The following is a 23,565-nucleotide window of genomic DNA, read 5'->3' on the forward strand; positions in this document are numbered from 1 at the left end:
TTCCTGTACACCGAAAGGTGGAGGGTTCGACTCAGTCACGTACCTAGGTTGGAGGTGCTGGTTGGAGTGCATATGGGAGGCAGCTGACCAATGTCAATGTCTCCCTCCCTCCCTCCCCTTTCTCATCTCTCTCTCATAAAAAAAAAAAATCAATGAACATATCCTCAGTGAGGATAACAAAAAAGGGAGTACAAATTGGCAGTTACAAAATGGTCACAGGTATGTAGAGTATAGCATAGGAAATACAGTTAATATTGTAATAACTATAGATGGTGCCAGGTTGGAACTAGACTTACCAGGGGATCACTTCATAAGTTATATAAATGTCCAATCATTATGTAGTACACCTGAAACTAATATAATATTGAATATCAAGTGTAATTGAAAACTTGAGAACTAATCAAACTGTCCCTTCCCAAAAGAATAAAATGCAGTATATCTATTAAGAAAACTACGCTTAGCTGGTGTGGCTCAGTGGTTGAGTGTCGACCCATGCACAAGGAGGTCGCTGGTTCGATTCCTGGTCAGGACACCTGCCTAGGTTGTGGGCCCGATCCCCAGTGGGGGGCATGCAGAAGGCAGCCAATCGAGGTTCTCTCATTGCTGTTTCTGTCTCTCCCTCTCCCTTCCTCTCTCTAAAATCAATAAAGATAAAAAAAGAATAGAACTACACACAGTTGTAGTCGAAAATAAGTCAAATATCAGAGCAGTGTGTATAACATGACGTCCTTTGGGTTAAAAAATTTCATCCGCCAATATGAACATACACTTTCACGGAAAATATTGGAGACAATTAGTTAGAGAGATAGGACGTTGAAGAGGCGTCAGAGGGTTTGCTTAATTAACACCTGTGTAATTCCTAAATCTTTTTGCCATTGTCATGTATTACTGTTGTATTACAAATACTGTGAGGATATTGATTAGAGCAGATTACAGGGTGTAACTAGAGTTTAAACCAGGGACAGCTATGGGGAGGGCTTCCTTGGGAAAAGTGGTCAGATAACAGCTAGAAGAGCAGTTAAATTTGGTGCAGGACAAGGTCACAAGGGCATCATTCATTATTCTGGGATCACCCAGCTCCTTGGCACAGCCCCTTTTAAGGGAAGCCCTCAGACAGAAACAGCAGGAAGGGAAAGACATTTGCAGCCAAGAACCTGACTGGCTCATGTCTTGGCTATCATGTGGGCTTTGCTTGGTCTTGGGAGGAAACTTAAAATAGAACCTTCAAAGTATAGCAGGGCCTGGTGAGTACCTTGGGGTTTACAACAGACCCAGGAATTTATTAGGCATTCAAATATTTGTGACTTATGAATTAGCCTAAAAGCAATGAGGACTGATTTAAATGAGCTCCCTCCTTCTCCCCCTCCCACTAACAAACTCCTACTCATCCTTCAAAACCCCGAATAAATGAACCCATCTCAGTAATCCCTTCACAAGGTCTTTAGTCACTCCCCACTTTGTGGTTTTGGGAACTTGATTCTTATACCTCCCACAGCACTTGTCTCCTCTGAATACATTGTATACTGGTCTTAGTAGGTGGACGAGAAGAGCTATGACAGGGCCATGCAGAGGGCATGTACCAGGGACTGGAAAGTCTTACATCAGCTTCTGTATTTTACAGGTGGGCTGTCTCAACTTGATGCACAGGGTCCTCAGGGCCCACTCATTCAGGATGCTGCCACTGAAGTCCAGCTGCTGCAGGCTTGGGTGGGTGCTGAGCACGGAGCAGAGGTTTTCCCACCACTCGGTAACCAGTGGCCTGGTCTCCATCCTACATTGGAGAAGGGAAGAAGCATTTACTTCCACGGGATGGATTTTAACATGAGCATTGGCCACATGTCAGAGAAGAGAGACCAATCTATTAGGGCAAGATGGGGATGGGTTGAGAGCAGTGGTTCTCAACCTTCCTAATACAGTTCCTCATGTTGTATATGGATGTATCTGCATGTGGGTGGAGCCACCCGGAGACCGATAGAGAGTGGTGTCTCAGTTCCTAAGACCATAGGAAATTTGTATTTCCGGTGGTCTTAGGCAACCCCTGTGAAAGGGTCATTCGATCCCAAAGAGGTTGCAACCCACAGGTTGAGAACTGCTGGTTTAGAGGCTCAGAGGACACTCTAGCGACATCAGCTTGTGCTCTGCATGGGCACACTCCTATCCATCCTGTGTCCCAAGTATTTGGTACCCAAGGGTATAGTAGGCTGGTTTGGAGCCCCACCCCACCCCAGCTCTCAAATCAGATTGCACTTACATTCCAGCTCCCCTTTGCATGTAAAATGGTGCGACCACTATAGAAAACAGTAGGGAGGTGCCTCAAAAAAAGGAAAATAAAACTACCAAAAGATCCAATAATCTCACTTATGCAATAGAATTGATGGCAGGATCCTACGAGATATTTACACTCTATTATCCACACAGCCAAGATATAGAAACAACCCAAACGTTGTTGGATGGGTGAATGGATAAAGAAAATAGCATACCCCCATGGAATATTACTCAGCCGTCAAAAAGGAGGTACTGCCATTGGCCACAACATGGATAAACCCACAGTACATGATGCTGAGTGAGATAAACCAGACACAGAAAGACATGTGTGATCTCACATGCAGAATCTAAGAGTAGAGTTCAGCCAGTGTAGCTCAGTGGTTGAGCATCGACCCATGCACCAGGAGGTCACCAGTTCGATTCCCGGTCAGGACATATGCCCAGGTTGTGGGCCCGATGCAGGAGGTGGCCAATCGATGTTCTCTCTCATCAATGTTTCTCTCTCTCTGCCATCAAATAAAAAAAAGGAAAAGAAAGAATCTAAAAGTAGAATTTGTGCAGGCAAAACATACATGGTTGTGGCTGTCAGTGGTGGGGGCAGGGGGACATGGAGACATGTTGGTCAAAGGGCAGAGATGGACATTCAATTACCGTCATGGAGTCACACACTTGAAATTTGCTAGGATGGTAGGTCTTAAGGGTTCTCACCACACACACGCATAAGAAAATGGTAGCCATGTGAGTGATGGATATGCTAATTAGCTTCACTGTGGCTATTATTATCTGCAAACACCAAAAACTCTGTTGGGATGGAAAGAATGAGATGGCAGAGCTTGGCGCTCACCCTTGCAGGAGTATGGGCCACGTCTTGGTGGACTCATCCTCTGGGAAGATCTCTCTGACGTCCATCTGAATTTTCTGCAGATGCTGGCAGCGCTGGACACAGAAGGAAGTCACCATCAAGTCCATTGGCCGGTTCATCGTTAGCCTCACTTCTTGGAAGCTGTTCAATGCCAAACGGACAAATTCTTCATCTTGGGTCTCAAAAAGACAGTAGAAAGAGTCTAGGAAGTGCAGGGGGGAGGTGGTGTCGGCCCATTGACCCAACAGAGAGACCCAGTGGAGAAGCACCCGCCTCACCACCAGGGCAATGGGACAGCCCAGCATGTCCTCTAGGGCTCTCACCACCTCTCTGTTCATGAGGCCAAACAAGAAACGTTTCATCTGGAGCAAGTGGATGTTGAAGCTGATGTTTTGGAGCTCCTTCAGACTCTTCGTATGCTCTACACACAGAGGGCGGGGATCCCACTCTGTTTCCAATCCTTCTAGAATGTAGTACAAGGCAGCACAGAACTCTTGCAGGCTGAGGTGCAGGAACGTGAAACACCTCTCCCCGAGGCCATCTCGGAGAAGGATGATCCTGCGAAACAGAGTGGAGAGTTCTGGCTCTGTCAGTCCGTGAACACGTAGGTCATCGCTGTAAAACACAAACTTCATGGACCACACGCCCTCTGCAGCCATCCGGCACAAGCCCTTCAAAACGACTTTTTCCTCGGGACTGAGACAGCGTCCCGAGACATCTCGAGGGGTTAGTTGATGGACCACAAAAGTGGTGTACAAGCCTGTGAGGATCTGGCAGGTAGGGGGCAGGCTCTTCCCCGATGCCATCTGCAGCTCAAGGGCCTGGCAGATGAGCCACCTCATGACGGACACCTGGCACCTGTCAATCAGTATGTGGTTGTCCAGCACTGCCCGCAAGACTTGTATTTTTTGTTCCTCATTCTTAATGTGCTCGAGGAACAACTGAATCCTTCTTTCTATTGAGATTCCTTTGATGAAGAGGTAATGGGGAGAGGTGAGTATAGATTTGAGCTTTTCTATGCTCATGTCTCTGACTATCACTATTAGGGAAGACTCAGGGAGCAGGACCTTCTTCAGCAGACTATACATCAGGACAGACTTGGGCTGCTTCTCTGCCCAGTCAGCACAGATATTCATGTCAGCATCTTCCAAGGCAACGTCCAGGTCATCAAAACCATCGACCACAAACAAGAGCCTTTTTGGTTGGGACATGATCTTTCTTACAGGGACCGGGGAGTCTGGCCACTCCCTAGAAATTAACTCCTCCAAACTGCTTTTTTTCCTCGATGGTATGTCTCTGGCATCTAGGAAGAAGATGTAGGAGAACATGCCCGGGTAAATCTTTCCGTGGGCCCAATGCAGCAGGATTCTTCTGGCCAAAGCTGACTTCCCGACCCCTGCTCTTCCATGCAGGACCACGGTGAGTGGATGGAAGCCCCACTTGTCTGAAGTGAAAGTATCACACAACATTTGCATTTGTGGACAATCAGCGGCAAAGGTTTCACAACCGTGGTGTGCATCCGGGGTGGAATCAAACTTTGTCATCACGTGACGTTTGTAGTTCCATTCATCACCTCCTGGGCCTACATGAGACCAGAGAGGGGAGAAGAAAGGCAGGAAAACAAAGTTAGAAGACAATCTGGATTTCACTCTACATACAGGGTGGGGCAAAAGTAGGTTTACAGTTGCGAGTACACGAAACACAGCGTTTATTCTTGTACTATATTTATTAATTACTGCATTATTTTATTATATGAACAACTGTACACTCACTTTTGTCCCACCCTGTCCATGATATATTGTTTCTTCTCAGCAATTATTAATATTATTATTATACCCTTACCTGAAGATATATTTTCATTGATTTTTTTTTTTTGAGAGAAAGAGAGAAACATCAATATGAGAGAAACATTGATCGGTTGCCTCCCATACATGTCATAACAGGCAATTGAACCCACAACCTTTTGGTGTACAGATGATGTTCCAATCAATTGAGCCACCCGGCTGGGGCACAGCTGTCATTTCACAGAATCACCACCCCTGGGGCTCTCTCATCTTCATTTTATATTGTTGGGTCTAATTAATATACAACTTTGAACTGTTTTCAGTTCAATATATATATTTTGCCCCTAAATCCATGTCAGTCAGTGTTTTAAACGAGGTCACAAAATAAAGGTTAAAAGAAGGAAAGAAAAAAATTTCTTTTTTTATCCTCACCCAAAGACATTTTTCCATTTTTTGTTCAGATAGAGTGGGAGGGAGAAAAGGAGGGAGAGAGAGAGAGAGAGAAATGTTGACATAAAAGGGACACATCGAGTGGCTGCCACCCGCATGACCAACCAGGGCCGGGGACAAACTGCAACCGAGGTACGTGCCCTTAGCGGGAACCGAACCTGGGACTCTCTGGACCGCAGGCCAATGCACTAACTGCTGAGACAAACCGGCCATGGCAAAATTTTTTTTTAAGAAACAAAATTTAAAGAACGAAAAAGTGACTGCTAACAAGGAATTTTGAACAAAGCACTAGGCTTGCTGTCTCTATTTATCAGCACCTGTCCAACAAGCTGGTCCTGGGAGCCCAAATAAAAAGGGACTGCCACCCTTGCCGGTTTGACTCAGTAGTCAGAGTGTCAACCCACACACCAAAGGGTCATGGGTTCAATTCCCAGTCAAGGGCACGTACCTGGCTTGCAGATTTGATCCCCAGCCCTGGTTGGGGTCATGCGGGAGGCAACCAATCAATGTCTTACCTAAATGTGTGTGTGTGTGTGTGTGTGTGTGTGTGTGTGTGTGTCTCTCTCTCTCTCTCTCCACCCCTCCCTTCTACTCTCTCTAAAGATCAGTGGAAAAAATACCCTCGGGTGAGGATTAACAACAAACAAACAACCCAAAACAACAAAAAACAGACCACCAATAATGACAGTGAGCATCGTTGGGACCCTGCCCGCCGTAATGATCCCAGGAGCCCTGAGAGAAGGAAGGGATCAGTGTACCCGGGATGAAGTGGATGGACAAAGGAAAACAGTTTACACGCCACAGACAGCAGCAAGCCCCCAGCTTCACTCCAAGATGGCAGGAAAACAATGAGTCAGTTTTTTTACCTTGGTCTTTTGTCTCTGCTGCTGCGGCACTATCTCGTCCCACAGCTTCTGACATCTCTGCAAAAAAGAGAGGGAAGAATAAACCACCACACACTTAGGTCCGTCATCCAGGCCAGACCCACAGAATCCCCGACATATGGTTTGCGATGCTAGATGTCTTCTTCTGACCCATCCGGAGTCACCTGCTCAGCTAGAGGGGCAGAATGTATGTCAAACAAGGACCAGGTTCAAGATCAGTACGGGTCCTGGTCTCATTTCTGCTTTTTATTCTTTGGAGACTTTTGGACATTTACCACATGATCTCACTTATTTGTGGAATATAATGACATAACAGTCTGAGGGATAGGGTAGTCCCAGAGATGTGGAAGTGGGGTACAGACTGACAACCCTCAGAAGAGGGGGTGTGGGGGGAGGGAAGAGATAAACCACAGAACTTATATGCATGTACGCATAACCAATGGACCTGGACAACAAAGCCAGGGACGGGGCAGGGGGGGATGGGGAGGAGGGTGTCAATGGGGTAAAAAAGGAGAAACATCTAACAAAAATGAAATTAAAAAAATAAATTAAAAAAATGAAAAATCAATTAATAAAAAATACTTATTTTTTTAAAAAAGGCCTTGGCCAGTGTGCTAAGTGGTTAGCGCATTGGCCCACACATTGAAGGGTCACAGGTTTGATTTTCAGTCGAGGGCACGTACCTGGGTTGCATGTACCTGGGTTGCAGGATAGATTCCCAGCCCCAGTTGGGTGCGTGTGGGAGGCACCAATTGATGTCTCTCTCACATGGATGCTTCTCTGCTTCTCTGTCTCCCTCCCTCCCACTCTCTCAAAAAAAAAAAAAAAAAGAAAAAATATTCTCCAGTCCAGCTGGTGTGGCTCAGTGGATTGAGCATCAGCCCATGCAGGAAGAGGTCGCCGGTTTGATTCCCAGTCAGGGCACACGAACAGGTTTCGGGCTCAATCCTCAGTAGGGGAGGCAGCCAACTGATGTTTCTCCCCACCCCTCTCTCTCCCTTCTCTCTAAAAATAAAAAAATAATTCTCCAGTGAAGATTAAAAAAAACAAACAAACACCAAAAAACCCAGTCAATGTAAATGTTTAAGAAGCAAAGATAAAAAAAGTTCCTATGTTGGGATGTTGCTCTGAAGATTCGATGAGGTGATCTGGTCTGAAGAAATGAGCCTCAGACACCTCGTAGTAACACAGAGTAGCCACTGTGTGCACTTCTCAGGTAACAGCTTCCTGGAGTGGCTATGTCCGTGTTTGTCTCAGATGATGGGGGGATGACGTGCCCTGTTTAAGGAGCAGTCATAGGGGTGGTGTTAGTCTCACCAGTTATGGAAAAATCAGGTACTGAATCTCAAATGCAATAGAAAACTACCTCAGGATTGTTAAACAGAGGAGTACTAATGTTGCATTAAATTTTTTTCCTTTCTGAAAGTAGTTATTTTTTAAAATTATGTTTCATTAATTTTTTTCTTAAGAGAGAAGAGAGAGAGAAACATTTTTGTGAGAGAAACATTGGTCGGCTGCCTCCTGCACGCCCCCTACTGGAGATCGAGCCTGCAACCCAGGCATGTGCCCTGACCGGGAATGGAACTGGGACCTCTACCGTCCATGGGAGGACGCTCTATCCACTGAGCCACACCGGCCGGGCTGTTTTTTATTTTATTTTATTTTTTTCCATCACCATTTATACCCCCCATGCCTTCCTTCACCTCCACCTGTCCATCCCCCCGCACCCACAGTTACCACACAGTTGTCTGTGTCCATGAATTCTTCCTTTTTTTTTAAATCCTCGCCTGAGGACATTTTTCCACTTTTTGTTCAGATAGAGTGGAGGGATAGGGAGGGAGGGGGAGGGGGAGAAAAACATTGACGTGAAAGGGACACATCGAGTGGCTGCCACCCACACGACCAACCAGGGCCAGGGACAAACTGCAACTGAGGTACATGCCCTTAGTGGGAACCGAACCTGGGTCTCTCTGGACCGCAGGCCGACGCTCTAACCACTGAGCCAAACCGGCCGGGGCCATGAGTTCTTCCTTTTTAAAAAATTTTTTTCTCAATCCCCACTCCCCCGTCCCCCTCCACAACACCATTCCCACCAAAGCTGTCTGCCTGCTCTTTATGAGTCTGTCCTGGTGGAAATTTTTAAAAGATCACCTTGATTGTTATTGGGGGGGGGGCAGATTTCATGTAACCAGAGGGAAAACAGATTAGAGGTTCAAGAGAGATGATTCTGATATACAGGATATGGGAAGCAACATGTAGAAACTCATCCCACTTCCAAGGTAGGGCTCATGATTTCCCGATTAATTAGGTAAAGGGTAGAGGAAAAATTGTTCAGTCAGAAATAAATAGACTAGAACAATGACCAGGCTACGGTGTGAGTTCAGCGGATTGGGCAGTGCCATGGGTGGAGATAGAAAACCCTGTACCCACCGCCACACACTGACCTGTGTGTTCGTTCATGCTTGTTCCTTGGTCAGTCTTTGTGGCTGTAGGGTCTCCTAGTGTTTCAGCCAGGGAACACTCTGCAGCACAAAGCAGATGACAGAACAATGTCCATAAAGTCACTCCAATGGCCCCGGCCAGGTGACTCAGTTTATTAGAGCATCGTTCCCATACACCAAGGTTGTGGGGTTGATCCCCAGTCAGGGCACATACAAGAATCAACCAATGAATGCACAGATAAGTGAAACAACAAATCAACGTCTCGCCCTGGCCTGTTGGGCTCAGCGGTTAGAGCGTCGGCCTGCGGTTCGGTTCCCGCTAAGGGCATGTACCTCGGTTGCAGTTTGTCCCCGGCCCTGGTTGGGTCATTTGGGTGGCAACCACTAGATGTGTCCCTTACACGCCGATGTTTCTCCCCGTCCCCCTCTATCTGAAGAAAAAATGGAAAAATGTCCTTGGGTGAGGATAAAAAATAATAATAAATAAATAAATCAACCTCTCTTTCTTTCTCTCTCTCCCCTCCTCCCCACCCACTCCTTCCCCTCTCTCTAAAGTTAATTTTTTAAAATAAAAAAGTATGTTTTTATTGATTTGAGAGAGAGAGAGAAACATCAATGTGAGAGAGACACATTGATTGGTTGCCTCCTGCATGCACCTTGACTGGGGCCAGGATGCAACCGCAACCTTTGACCAGGAATCGAACCTGCAGCCCTTCAGTGCGTGGGCCACACTGGCCAGGGCACACCTTACTCACTTTCCATCTCATCCCTCGCCTTCTGAGAGAGTGCTGGCAGGTTCATCTTGTGAAAGATGTCTGTGGCTAGCTCCCAGACAAGAGGACCTCTCCAATGCTCATGCAAGAGGGAGGCTAGATGTTCCGCGTCTGCATCATCCACTTCCGCCCATGGAACAGAGCACGTGGCCCATTCCAAAGCACTCTCCTTTAGTGACTCCTTGAATGTCTGAAAGTCGTCTTTGCCCAGATGCTGGAGACACCAGCGCAGTCCATAGTTGGAAGAGGAGGGTATGTTGGTTTCTCCCATCTTAATGCAAGGCTAAGGGCTGTTGTGAGGATAGAAAAGCAGGTTGTTTGGTTGTTGGGAGCAAATGGGACCTGGGGGAGAGAGATAAGATTTAAAGGAGAGTCTTGCATCAAATGATCACATTCATTTCTCACCCCTCCTCCCCCACTCCTGTGAGATCCCTCTGTCTGTTCCATGCTTCCATGTCTCTGGGCCTGGTTTGTCAGTTTATTCAGTTCATTAGATTCCACATGTTAAGTGCGATCATATCTGCTTTCCTCTGACTGGCTGATTGCACTTAACATAATAATCTCCAGGTCCATCTATGCTGCCACAAAGGGTAAGAGTTCCTTTTGTACAGCTGCATAGTATTCCATCGTGTAAATGTACCACTCATCTACCGATGGGCACTTGGGCTGTTTCCAGATTGTGGCTATTGTAAAGAATGCTGCTATGAATACCAGCGTGCATATATTCTTTCTGACTGGTGTTTCAGGGGAGTGGGGGCTGGGTGGAGAGGGGCAAACTGGGAGAAAATGGGGGACATCTGTAATAGTGTCAACAATTAAATTTTTAAAAAATCAGCCCATTCATACAACCAGCTTCAATCAGGTCACTAGATGGAGCCACATTCTCTATGCTTCTGTTAAACACAGAAATACCCAATTCATAGGGAACAATTCTTCATAGACTAAAGATGACTTGACAAGATTTCCATCCTGTTACTAGATGATCAACTCTGCGATTATTTTTCTATCTATAACCCTGGTTCCCGGAACAGCACCAGAGAGTGGGATTCAAAACCTTCGTCAGTAAAGAACAAAAAAAAACAAAAACAAAAAAGTAGAAACTCAGGAACATGGACAATAGTGTGGTGATTGTGTGTGTGTGTGTGTGTGGGGGGTATAGACGGAGGTGCAGGAGGGTAAAGGGGGGATAAATGCAGATGAAAGGGGACTTGAATTGGGGTGGTGAACACACAGTACAGTACACAGATGATGTATCATGAAATTGTGCACCCAAAACCTGTATCATTTTGTTAACAAGTGTCACCCCAATAAATTCAATTAAAAAATTATAAGAGAAAAAAAGTGTGTAAGGAGCCCTGGCCAGTTTGGCTCAGTGGTTAAAGCGTCAGCCCGCGGACCAGAGAGACCCGGGTTTGGTTTCCGCTAAGGGCACATATCTCTTGCAGTTTGTCTCCAGCCCCAGTTGGGGTTATGTGGGTGGCAGCCACTCGATGTGTCTCTCTCACATCGATGTTTCTCTCTCTCTCTTTTCCTCCTTCTCTCCCTCCCACTCTATCTGAAGAGAAATGCAGAAATGTCCTCTGGTGAGGACAAAAAAACCCACAAAAAACCCAAAAACAAAAAAATGTGTAAGGGAAGTCTAATATTAACATTCATAGGTAGGTCTGTAGATATAAAGCCAAGAAAACCACTTGCAAAAATATTATAACTTCCAAGTCATCTTTACATTAAGTTAATAATTCTGTTCATTCTCACCTGAGGATATTTTTTCCACTAATGTTTAGATAGAGTAACATACACACATGCGCGCACACACCCCACAGCACTGGTTGCAACTCCAGGATCAAACCTGCAGCCCAGGGACTTGCAACCCTTTGGGGCTCAAGCCCTAACCCTACCCATGGAGCCACACATGCCCCGGCCAGATTCATGCACATCAAATGCAAATATCGTGAGATGCAAGCTTGTTGTCCTCAACAAGACTGAGGCCATTTGGGTGTTGATCAAGAACAGGTGTGTTCATTTAAGCCCTGCACTCTTAACAGCATCCAACCCGACGGTGGGCACAGAAGGGTGCCCCCACCCCAAATACACACACAGTGTTTTGGGGGGATGAGCAGGAAATGGGTTGAGTGAGGGAGCGTGAACTGAAGGACACATTTTGCTTTGTGCCCTCGCATCATCTTTGGTCTTAAAATGCCAGAAGGGGTCTCCCATGAAAACATCCCTTTTGTGGAGGCTAGTTGAACTCAATTCACTTTACTAAAATGTTTGAGCTATTTTATAACATGGAGGGGGTGCAGGGGGTGGGATGAGAAAAGAGGAGAAGAGAGATGACTGATGATGCACAGATGAAGTTCATGTGTTGGATTATTCAAAACAGAGCCCTAGCAAAAAATAAGATTTTCTGCACATTCCCATAGAATACCTAGAAAAAAATATTGACCCTACTCATGGTTAAAAATACACACACACACCCTTACTCATTTCTAAGAACAAGTTAAAAAAGTTATGTCCTAACCTCAAAGCAATTAAAATTTCTAGGATAAAATTAACATGAAAATTTCTTTATTCTCCCAAACCCCTAATTTGAAAGACCCTGGATACCTGGAGGCTAACAGAATTGCACTCCTGAAACTTATATGTTACCTGATGTCATCCCAATACGTTCAATCTTTAAGAGAGGACGGGTGGTGGAGGCGATTTTCTGAGGCTCTGATGTCCCTAATCCTCAATTTGCATCCACCCTTTGTCTGCTCTGCAGCTCCCCTGGGACACACCGGCGACCTCGCTGACCCCACAGATACACTGACCACTAAGGGGCCTGGTTTTGAAGGTGAGTCCTCCCTTATCATCACTACATAGCCGGTTCACCTGCGACCAGGTTTCCTCACTGGACACAGAGCACCTGAAGATGGATGACCATGACCCACAGTTAACAGATTAGCTCATGAACTTCATGACACCACCCGATCCTCCGCTGACCTTGACCTTGAGTCACTGCACCCCCAGTTCGGTCCTAGACTGGAAAGGGGGAGGCACGTACCTAAATACCCCAAAAGAAGCGTTTTATGTCTGGGAAATAGGGCAGTTAATTTTTTCAACAGCTATCTTTGGCCCCTGGGTGACCAGTCTCAGCGGAGAGGGTGCGGACGCAGACTAGGGCCCCACACACAGGATTAAATCAGTGACAGAGAAGGTCTTTGGGAACCAGATGGGAGAAAATACTTGCCGACTCCACCCCTTAGCTCCAGGGTCAGATCCCACCGGGCAACCGCATGCTGCTGGTCTTTGGGGAATCCTGGGCTGTGACGTTGCCCTTGACCATTGGCTGCTTCGGGATGGGAAGGGCCAGGCTCAGGTGAACAGGGGGCAGCTGTTTTCTACACCAGTGCGGGGTGAGTGCAGCCTTCAGCTGGCGTCCTGCAGCAGGAATTGTGTGTGCACCTGTGTGGGTCTGTTCACCGCCTCGAATGCTGCACCTGACGTTTATGGCCCACGCTCTCAAGGTGCTGCTTGTTCACTGGACCACTAAACGCAACTCCCTGTATTCCCCGTGAACTCATAAAAATCATTGGTTTTTTTTTTTTGGTCCTCACCTGAGAACATTTTTCCAATTTTTGTTCAGACAGAGGAGGAGAGAGAGAGAGAAACATCGACGTGAAAGGAACACATGGAGTGGCTGCCTCCCGCACGACCGCAACTAGGGCCGGGGACAAACAGCAACAGGGGTACATGCCCCTAGGGGGAACCGAACCTGGGTATTTCGCGACCTCAGACCGATGCTCTAACCGCTGAGCCAAACCCGCCAGGTCCACAGGAGGCATTTTTATTGGCATTTCTGTTGGTTCTCCAGTGAATATTGGCCCACATTCAAAAGTGTCCCAGTTGGGGAGCAGAAATACCCGCTGCCTTGTGCCTCCAGTCTCCCCATTACTGCTCATCTCTCTAGGTCGGTATTTCTTTTTTTGTCCCCTGCCCCCAGCTTGGCTGAGGTAGACTTGGCAACACAACGCAGGTTCGGCTGACCGGGTCCACTGATGTACTGCGAAGTGCAGCTGCGTCTCTGACCTGGTCCTTCCAAACTTCACCACCGCTCAGACTCACCTAGGAGAACTTTTCAACCACCCCTCCACACCCCATGCCTGAGCCCCACCCCATTCCAATCAAGTCAGGATGTCAGGGCTGGGAGCCAGGCTATTGAATGCACTTTAAAAATAGATTTGACAGACTGCGAGAACATGGATTTGTTTTTCCACGTATTCATGCATTCACTGGTTGATTTTTGCAACGGCCCAGACCAGGGATCAAATCCGCCACCTTGGCATACAGGGATGATGCTGTGACCAGTTGAGCCACCTGCCAGGGCTTGTATGCACTTTTTGTTTTTTTGATTAATCCTCACCCAAGGATATTTTTCCATTGATGATGATGATGATGATGATTTTTAGATAAAATACAAGAATGAGAGAGAGAGAGAGAGGCAGAAACATCGAACTGAGAGGGATACAGTGATTTGCTGCCTCCACGGGACCCCAACAGGGGTCAGGGATCAAACCTATAACCCTTTGACTGGGAAATGAACCTGAGACCCTTTGGTCCATGGGCAACACTCTAACCACTGACCAACGTGGCCAAGACTCACATGTACTTAAAAATTTTTTATTGCCCTGGCCGGTTTGTCTCAGCAGTTAGAGTATTGGCCTGTGGTCCAGAGAGACCCGGGTTTGGTTCCCGCTAAGGGCATGTACCTCAGTTCCCGTTTGTCCCCGGCCCTGGTTGGGTTGTGCGAGTGGCAGCCACGCGGTGTGTCCCTTTCACATCCATGTTTCTCTCTTTCTCCCTCCCACTTTATCTAAACAAAAAATAAAAAAATGTCCTCGGATGAGGTTTAAAATTTTTTTTTAAAATTGATTTTAGAGAGAGAAGAAGGAAGAGGGAGAGACAGACAGAAACATAGACGAGAGGAAACATAGATGGACAACTTCCTGCATGCCTAACTCCGGGGATTTGGCCCACAACCTGGGCATGTGTCCAGACTGGGAATCTAACCTGCAACCTCTTGGTGCATGGGCTGACACTCACCCACTGAGCCACCCTGGCCAGACTCACATGTACTATTAAAGTCCCACACCCCCCTATGTAGTATATTGTGCCACCAAAATCCGAGAGCTGGGTTCTGGTCTTCCCATGGCCTGTTTGCTCATTGCATTAGGAAAGGGGGTGTTTCCTAGGAAAATCGAAGGAGCACGTCAGTGCCTTTGCAGGGCCCACATCTGAGCCCACTGACCCCAGCCAGGCCTTCAGGGCAGGGGCAGCTTCACAAGGCCGGGGAGGTGGTGATCTTAGTGACTCCCATGGGCCCCAGCTGTTACAGTCTGGACCTTGGAGAGCAGATGAGAGCAAATTCCTAGCACAGCTGGACCTCCGTGGGCCTTTCTTTTACCTACTCCTTCAGAATGGGTGGGGTCACTGAAAACCAATACAAAATAACATTGAATGTTCCCTGTAATTGAAAACTAAAAAAAATTTTTTCAAATAGAAGCTACATCTGTAATGCTTTTATAATAAAGATTAAAAAGTAATAATAAAAAATTTTTAAAAATCTGCCAGGTAAGAAGAAAGCCCCAATCTGTACCCCCTAAAAGCAGGAGATAAATGTCCATGTCACAGGCACTGCGTCCCCTCGTGCTGACCCACAGCCTTGTCAGAGGAACAATAGATTCGGGCTGAAACCTTCTAGGTACACGCTGGTCACACCCAGGCCCACGATGCGGGTTGGGTCTTTGGAAAGAACCCTGCCAGGTGCCTTCAGAACAAGCACTGACTCACTCTCTTAAAAGACATCCAATTTCTCACAAATTTATGGTTTCTTTGTCTAAAAAGGTACAAAACATGGTTGCTTCGATTATTTCTCTGAGCCTCCTTTTCTGATGGCAGCAGAATGTTTTATTTTATTATTTATCCTCACCCGAGGACATTTCTCGATATTTTGTTCAGCTAGAGTGGGAGGGAGAGAGAGAGAAACATGGACCTGAAAGGGACACATGGAGTGGTTGCCACCGGCACAACCCAAGCAGGGCCGGGGACAAACTACAACTGAGGTACGTGCCCTTAGTGGGAACCGAATCTGGGCCTCTCTGGACTGCAGGTTGATGCTGTAACCGCTGAGCCAAACCAGCCAGGGCAGCAGGATATTTAAATTCACCTAGGAGGACATATTAAATCGGGTTTTCTTCTGTGCATCTTAGTCTGGTGTCAATTTGTTATTATCAGTCCTGATGTAAGTTCCCAGCCCTGGCTGGGTAGCCCAGTTGGTTCGTGCGTTGTCCCTATAAGACCAGGTTGTGGGTTTGATCCCCATTCAAGGCACACACAGGAGCAACCACTGAATGCATACACCAGTGGAGCAGCAAATCTATGTCTGCCAGTCGGTCTCTCTTTCTGAAATTAAATAATGAATGAATGAATGAATGAACAAAGAAATAAGTAAGTTAGTAAGTTTAAGCCTGGCCAGTGTGGCTCAGTGGCTGAGCATCCATCCATATACCATGAGGTCACTGGTAGCATTCCCGGTCAGGGCACATGCCCAGGTTGTGTGCTAAATCCCCAGTCAGGTAATGCAGGAGGCGGCCAATCGATGTTCTCTCTCATTGATAGTTCTATCTCTTTCTCCCTCTCCCTTTTCTTTTTTTTTTTTATCCTCACCTGAGAATATTTTGCCATTTTATGTACAGATAGAGTGGGAGGGAGACAGAGGAAGGGAGAGAGAGAGAGAAACATCGACGTGAAGGGACACATCGAGTAGCTGCCACTCGCACGACCAACCAGGGCCGGGTACAAACTGCAACTGAAGTACGTGCCCTTAGTGGGAAGCGAACCCGGGTCTCTCCGGACGCTCTAACCACTGAGCCAAACTGGCCAGGGCTCCCTTCCTTTCTAAGATCAATAAAGAAAAAATATATATATATATGTATATATGTTTAAAGAAAATTTTGTGGGGGAAACAAACAAGAACAGGGGGGTGTTATCCCCTCACTGGCCCTATATCCCCTTGGAAATGTTCTTCTTTTTAACAGCTGATATTCGAGCCTACAGGTAAATAGACGGCACTCAACAAGTTTGCCACTTGCGTTAGTGTACGACTGAATGATACCTCCCAACACCCTAATAGGTGAGACAAGTGCTCCCCAGAGATGACATCGATGTGGCATATCCAAGACATCAAGCCATGGGTGGCCCTGGGCAGGAACCCTCCTTTTGTGGTGGTTTTGGATCAGTGACTCATCTCTGTCTAACAGGACACCTTCAGTACCTACCCAGGGAGCTGTTCAGGAGTCACGCCTGACTCCATGGTCCAGAATGAACTGAGCGATTCCAGGCTCGGAATAGCTACAGAATATACAACTATTACCCCTTTTTCCATCAGGGAAAGCAAATTATCCACGGGTCCCCGAGCCTGTCCCACATCGGAGGAGCCGGGGCATTCCAGTCCTGAGTTATCCTCCGTGTCCTCCAGCTTTGGGGACTCCAGCCTGCTCAGCATGTCCACTCCAGAACTCGGTTCCCTCTCCCTGTGAGGTAGAGTGTCAACGTAAGAGACATTCAAACCTCTAGAGAATTGTGTGAGTTTATGGAGCCAAACTGTTGACAATCGTCAAGAAGCAGAATCTGAATGGATTGAGAAAGTGCTCCGGAGAAGGGCAGTTTCACACCTGATTTGATACATTACCATCCAGGGAGGAGACGTGAGTATGTTACATGACATCCCTTGGTGATAGACTCAGGAGGCGAGAGAAAGCAAAACCCGCTGGGGGCACCTTTGGGATTGGAGGAAAAAAGAAATGATAGACACATACATCTTTTACACAGGTGGTACAGGATAGTGATCAGCAACCATGAACTCGATAACAATGACAAGAACAATGAGGGAGTTTGTGGCATGAGCAGAACCGAGACCAGAAGGGTCATCCGCTTAACAATATGTTGACTAAACAGTTGAACAATATCTATAAATTCTATTACATTTAAAAAAATCTGTCATGTGAGAATATTTTTCCATTAATTTATTTTAGATAAAGTGGGTGGGAAGGGGAGAGAAAGAGAGAGAAACATCAATGTGTAAGAGACATGTCAATTGCCCTGGCTGGTTTGGTTCAGCAATTAAAGTATAGTCCCGAGGACAAGAAAGGCCCGGGCTCCGTTCCCACTAAGGGCACGTACCTCAGTTGCAGTATATCCGGCTCTGGTTGGGGTCTTGTGGGTGGCAGTCACACGATGTGTCTCTTTCACATCGATGCTTTTCTCTCTTCCTGCCTCTCTTTCTCCCGCTCCATCTGAAGATAAATGCAAAAGTGTCCTAGGGTGAGGATGAAATGGAAAAAAAAAAAAAAAAGACACCAGCCTCAAGAGTCTACCTAACTCCAGCCACACATTCCTCTCCCTGTCCCTACCTGTGATCGACAAAGATACCAAAAGAAACTTAAAAAGAAAAAAAAAAGTCCTTGGGTGAGAGTACAAGACACCAGAGACACGACAATATGATGCCTTCTGCAAGACCCCAACAGGGGCCAGGTTCGAACCTGCAACCGAGTATGTTCCCAAGACTAAGAATCAAACCCACGATTCTTTGATCCACAAGCCAACACTCTAGACACTGAGCTACACTGGAGGTAGCATCACATGTCACGTTCTAAAACAGCACATGACAAACGTGTTGATTCTATTACTCATCTATTACTAGCAATATGGATCCACTTCACAAAAATCCAGAAGCAACATCATTACTCCAATAAGGGTAGCCGTCACCTGGGTCCCCATCTTCCTGTGTTCTCTCTCCTGTCTTGCCCTGCATCCCCATCCCCTGTGTACTTCCCACCTGTCTCCAATCCGCTCACTGTGCACCAATCCACACCCAGCCCATGTCCCCATCACTGTCCCTGTACCGGGCTCTGGTTTTCATAAATACAATCACACATAGAGCCCTGACACGTGGGGCTCAGTTGATTGGAACGTCTTCCGAGATACCATAAGGTCGCAAGTTCGATTCCCCTTCAGGACATGCCCAGGGTCCATCTCTAATCGGGGCCTGTGTGGGATGCAACAGATCCATGTTTCTCTCCCTCCCTTCCTCTCTCTAAAAAAAGTGTAAGTTCTCAAGGGAAAGCCAAAATTCTGGAATAGCTGGGTCTCACGATATAAGAAAGACAGCGATCCAGTGCTGACAAACGATTCTAGTGGGATCTGTGGTCATATGAATAAATGTGGATTTTGACGATGTGGAATGAAGTGTACCAACACTGGGAGATCTCCACAACTTAGTGAAACAATGCATCACTTTGAAATCCTCACGCATCAGGACACCAGCCAATCATTCAAGACAAAGCAGTGGATTTGAACAGAACAGGAAATATTCCATTTTGTTTCAGGATCCACGTTGCAGTGAGGTTTTTAGAAGCGACCACTTGTGTCATGGTAGTGGAGTACCAAAATAAAACGATCTGAAAGTACCTGAAAAATCGTTAAAAATGCTCCTCCTATATATTTCTGTAGGCTCTAAATGATTTTTATACTGCGACAATCTCTCACAGGTAACAAAACAAAATGAAAGGTGGCAGATTAAACAGAGAAGCAAATATGAAAATGCAGCGGTCTTCTAGTGGTGCAGAAGGGACCCCAGACCTGCAAGAACAGGCAATGTAAGCAGGTCCCCTGCTCCCTGTACCCTGTTTATTTGGGAAACTTATTTTTCATAAAAACATTATTTCTCTTAACATGTCATAGGTTATTAATATATTTAATGCATTAATATAATTTTCATACCATTTGATTCCTTGTGTGGTAAACATGGATAGCAATAACCCACATAAACATAATTATTTTGGGGGTCCTTCCTAATCTGTAAGACTATAGAGAATCTAAAACCAAAAAGTTTCAGTGACTGAATAAAACAGCACATGGGAGGGACGCAGGGAGCCGGGTCACAGGGAGCTGTCCTGCAGGAGGAGGGTCAGGGCCAGGTCCCAGGTCCCAAGGCCTGGCTCTCCGGGCCTCAGCGGGAGGGCGGAGTCTGGGGCACAGAAGCTCACTGTTGGGGAGTCCCCTGCTCCCTGGTTTCACTTCTGCCTGTCACAACCTGTGTCGGGGCCTCCTTCCTGGATACTCATGACGCAGACTCACTTCTCACTCCCATTGGCCGTCCTTTCCCTCAGGAGCCAATCAGCGTCCCCACCGCCCCCAGTTATCAGGTCCCCGCGGACCCGCCCGGACTCAGAGGGTCCCGGACCCGAGGATGCGGGTCATGAGGTCCCCAAGCCTCCTCCTGCTGCTCTCGGGGGCGCTGGTGCTGACCCGCAGCTGGGCCGGTGAGTGCGGGTCGGGGAGCGGCCTGTGCGGGGAGGAGCGGGCCGGGCGGGCAGGACCGGGCAGCCGTCCCCACCGGCCCGCTCCTCCCGCCCAGGCCCCCACTCCCTCCGGTATTTCAGCACCGCCGTGTCCCGGCCCGGCCGAGGGGATCCCTGGTACCTGGAAGTCGGCTACGTGGACGACACGCAGTTCGTGCGGTTCGACAGCGACGCACCAAGTCCGAGGATGGAGCCGCGGGCGCCGTGGATGGAGCAGCCGTGGGTGGAGCGGGAGGACCCGCAGTACTGGGACCGGGAGACGCGGAACTGCAAGAACAACGCACAGACTTTCCGAGTGAGGCTGAAGAACCTGCTCGGCTACTACAACCAGAGCGAGGACGGTGAGCCACGGCCGCCCGGTCCCGGCCCCATCCCCACGGACGGGCGGGGTCGCCCCGGGGTCCGGGTTCGAGCTCCACCCCGCGGCCGCTGGACCGCCCGGCCCACCCGGGACGAGCCCGGGACTTCGACCCGGTTTCACTTTCACTCTAGACCGAATCCTTTCCGGGTGGGGGCGGGGCTGACTCCTGGGAGTGGGCGGGGCTGACCTCGGGGCGGGGTCAGGGTCTCACATCATCCAGAGGATGTACGGCTGCGAGGTGGGCGCGGACGGGAGCCTCCTCCGCGGGTACCATCAGTCCGCCTACGACGGCAAAGACTACATCGCCCTGAACGAGGACCTGCGCTCCTGGACCGCGGCCGACACGGCGGCTCAGATCACCCGGCGCAAGTGGGAGGAGGGCGGTGTGGCGGAGCACATGAGGAACTACGTGGAGGGCAGGTGCCTGGAGTATCTCCGCCTGTACCTGGAGAAAGGGAAGGAGACGCTGCAGCGCGCAGGTACCAGGGGCTTCGGGCCTCCTGCTCTCCCCTCGGGCTGGGGTCCTCCCGGCGACAGGACATGGGATCGGGGTCACAGCACCCCCTCCTTGGGTCAGGATATTCAGATGAGGTCCCTGAGGGACTCCCACCCTCTCCCAGGGACACTTAGGAAGCAGGGGAGCCCGTCCCTGAAATAAACACCCGCGGTTCCCATACTCCAGGCAGAACCCTTGGGACCCTGGGGACTGTCTCTCAGGCCTTGTTCGCTGCCCCACACCCACCGTGTGTGAGGTCTGACCCCCGTGTTTCTGAGTCAGTTGGTCTCTACTCAGGTCAGGCCCAGAAATGCCTTTTATCCCCCTGGGAAACCTGACTTCGGCCGTGGGCTGTGTCCATTTGATTATAGAACTTTCTAGAGACTAGGAGATCATTCCAGGTTCCTCTGTCCAGGCTGGTATCTGGGTTTTGTGGTCCCCTCCCCCACCCTGTCGATTCCCAGGGTGTTGAGGTGAGCGCTGCTGGAGTGTCCCCTGACCATGCACAGTCCCTGAACTCTCTCACCCTTCCCTCAGACCCTCCGAGGACACAGGTGACCCACCACCCCATGTCTGAGCGTGAGGTCACCCTGAGGTGCTGGGCCCGGGGCTTCTACCCTGCGGAGATCACCCTGACCTGGCAGCGTGACGGGGAGGACCAGACCCAGGACATGGAGCTTGTGGAGACCAGGCCTGCGGGGGACGGGACCTTCCAGACGTGGGCGGCCCTGGTGGTGCCCCGTGGAGAGGAGCAGAGATACACCTGCCGTGTGCAGCACGAGGGGCTGCCCGAGCCCCTGACCCTGAGATGGGTTGAGGAGGGTATGTGGGCACAGAGCCCCTTCCAGGGAAGTGGGGCCTCTGGAGGACTTGAGTGGGGTCTGGGCTGAGGCCTGGGTTTGGGGCCCTCACCTCCCCTTCCCTTCTGTTCCCAGAGCGGCCTCCTCAGACCACCTTCATCGTGGGCATCGTTGTTGGTGTTCTTGTGCTTCTGGTGGCAGCTGTGGCTGGAGCTGTGGTGTGGACCAGGTGGCGCTCAGGTGGGGAAGGTGTGGGGTCTGAGTTTCTGGTCCTTCTGGGGGTGTCAAGCCGGGGGAGAAGTGTGTCTTGCTTCCTTCACGGGAGGAACCGTCCCCTGCGTGTCGTTGCCCAGAGTGGGCTCTGTGCTAACACTCTGTAGTCAGGCAGGTGTGGAAATGAGGGACACACTTTTTTCCTGGTGACTCTAGTGATGGGGACACTTTCCCAGCAGCCACAGGTCAGAGGGAAGGTCCCTGCCGAGGACAGACCTCGGGGAGGGCACTTGGTCCAGCTCCTGACATGTACTTTCCACAGTTTTCCTGATCCTGCCCTGGGTCTATGCACACAGTTCTGGAAACTTCTCTGGGGTCAGGACTAGGGCCTCCTTTAGCACCTCATGACCCTGCCTCCTCCCTGGTGTCTCACAGGATGTTTTCTTCCCGCAGGTGGAAAAGGAGGGAGCTACGCTCAGGCTGCCAGTGAGTATGGAGGGGGTGACCCCTGAGACCCTGTGACAGAGCAGATGGGAGCCCATGGGGCCCTCACCCCACTGTTCCTCCTTCAGTCTCCTGTCCTGGGTCTGACCATGTCCTGGTGTGTCCCCCCCAGGCTGTGACAGCTCCCAGGGCTCTGACACGTCTCTCCCGGCTTGTAAAGGTGAGACTGACGTGGGGAAGGGGTCGGCTGAGGGGCCGTGACTGGGTTATGGTGGTTCCTGGGGGCATTTTGAGAACGAAGTGGACTTTTAAGACTGTCATCAGTTACAGTGACTGACATTTATTTTTTCATGAATATTTTCTCCACAGCGTGAGGACCACCCTCGTGAGGACTGATGGTGGCATATTTCTTCAGGTTCCCACTTGATGACTCAAGAACCTCAGATTGAATAGCTGGCGAATTCCTGCCCCACCCCCTCCCCACACTGTCCTGTGCAGCGGAGGGGGCAGGGCCCTCCCACCCCTGTCTGTACTTCCTGGTGCCTGAGCTCACCCTCCTGCTCCCATATTGAGATGAGGCTCTGATGTGACTTGGCTCACTTCTTGCCATGAAACTTGATGGGTTGATTAGAGTAGAGAATTTATCCACTAAACCTACTTATGTGGATACATAAAAGATAAAGTTTGCCGTAGAAAACCGGCAAGAGTCTATTAAAAGGGAATTTTCATAAATGCCGAAGAAATTGATTCCTGATGTTTGGGGTGCTATTGCTTTCTCCTTCTCTAGCCGGACCTGGACCCGTACGGTTCCTAGTTTGAAAACATGTTGAGAAAAGAGTTGATCAGTGCTTGTTGATTCTCTTACACTTTGAAATGGAAATGTGTTTTAATAAATTCTGGCTTTCTAATTACTCTACGTGCGCATGCGTGTTTTTGGTCAGCCTATATGTTAGGTGACAGGTGCTAAATAAACTTGTTGCACTTGGCCACCCAGGGGTGGACCTGGAGAGCGTTCTGCTCCGTGAGATGGGTCGGGTAGAGAAGGACACCCAGGTCCTTTGATACTCTCTGTCCTGGTAGCACAGTTTGCAAGGAGGGTGTTTCAGCGCCTCAGAAGTCAGGGTGGAGACGCCAAGTCCTCATGCTTGTGAATCACATGGCAGAGGTCTTGCCACCAGCTGAAATGCGGATCGCTCCCTTGGTCTGGGTGGAGGGAGAAACAGAGAGGGACTCCCGGTTAGAGATTCACCTGGAGGAAACAGCTGGGAAACCCAGGCTGGTGGTTCCCACGCTGGCTCCGGTTCCAGAGCCCTGAGTCTAGTAAGACCCCCATTTACAAAGTTCCCCAAGAGCCACTATAAGGTTGCAGTTTACTCCAGGAACATTCAA

General features: G+C 48.8%; 2 protein-coding genes across 5 annotated transcripts in view; one reads left to right on the top strand and one right to left on the bottom strand.

The window, feature by feature from the left end:
* The window catches only part of NLRP5 (NLR family pyrin domain containing 5), a 29,361-nt gene extending 19,631 nt beyond the window's left edge, over positions 1-9,730 (bottom strand). The window contains exons 1-5 of the mRNA XM_036274924.1: positions 9,442-9,730; positions 8,690-8,767; positions 6,228-6,284; positions 3,110-4,709; positions 1,601-1,771 (exon numbers count right to left, since the gene is read on the bottom strand). Coding sequence (XP_036130817.1) covers positions 1,601-1,771; positions 3,110-4,709; positions 6,228-6,284; positions 8,690-8,767; positions 9,442-9,730 — 2,195 coding nt within the window. The remainder of the gene's footprint in view (positions 1-1,600; positions 1,772-3,109; positions 4,710-6,227; positions 6,285-8,689; positions 8,768-9,441) is intronic.
* Positions 9,731-19,700: 9,970 nt separating this feature from the next.
* The window catches only part of LOC118639189 (class I histocompatibility antigen, Gogo-C*0203 alpha chain-like), a 361,626-nt gene continuing 357,761 nt past the window's right edge, over positions 19,701-23,565 (top strand). For 2 of the 4 annotated variants that reach the window (XM_036275456.1, XM_036275455.1), the window contains exons 1-7: positions 19,701-19,823; positions 19,919-20,203; positions 20,427-20,702; positions 21,257-21,541; positions 21,655-21,759; positions 22,186-22,218; positions 22,349-22,396. In XM_036275456.1, coding sequence (XP_036131349.1) covers positions 19,751-19,823; positions 19,919-20,203; positions 20,427-20,702; positions 21,257-21,541; positions 21,655-21,759; positions 22,186-22,218; positions 22,349-22,396 — 1,105 coding nt within the window. In that variant the 5' untranslated portion in view covers positions 19,701-19,750. Of the gene's footprint in view, positions 19,824-19,918; positions 20,204-20,426; positions 20,703-21,256; positions 21,542-21,654; positions 21,760-22,185; positions 22,219-22,348; positions 22,397-22,545; positions 23,088-23,565 lie in introns of those variants that run through there. The other 2 variants (XM_036275453.1, XM_036275458.1) reach the window with 2 other exon arrangements.

The sequence above is a fragment of the Molossus molossus genome, unplaced genomic scaffold (assembly GCF_014108415.1).
Source record: "Molossus molossus isolate mMolMol1 unplaced genomic scaffold, mMolMol1.p scaffold_m16_p_21, whole genome shotgun sequence".
Taxonomy (NCBI): domain Eukaryota; kingdom Metazoa; phylum Chordata; class Mammalia; order Chiroptera; family Molossidae; genus Molossus; species Molossus molossus.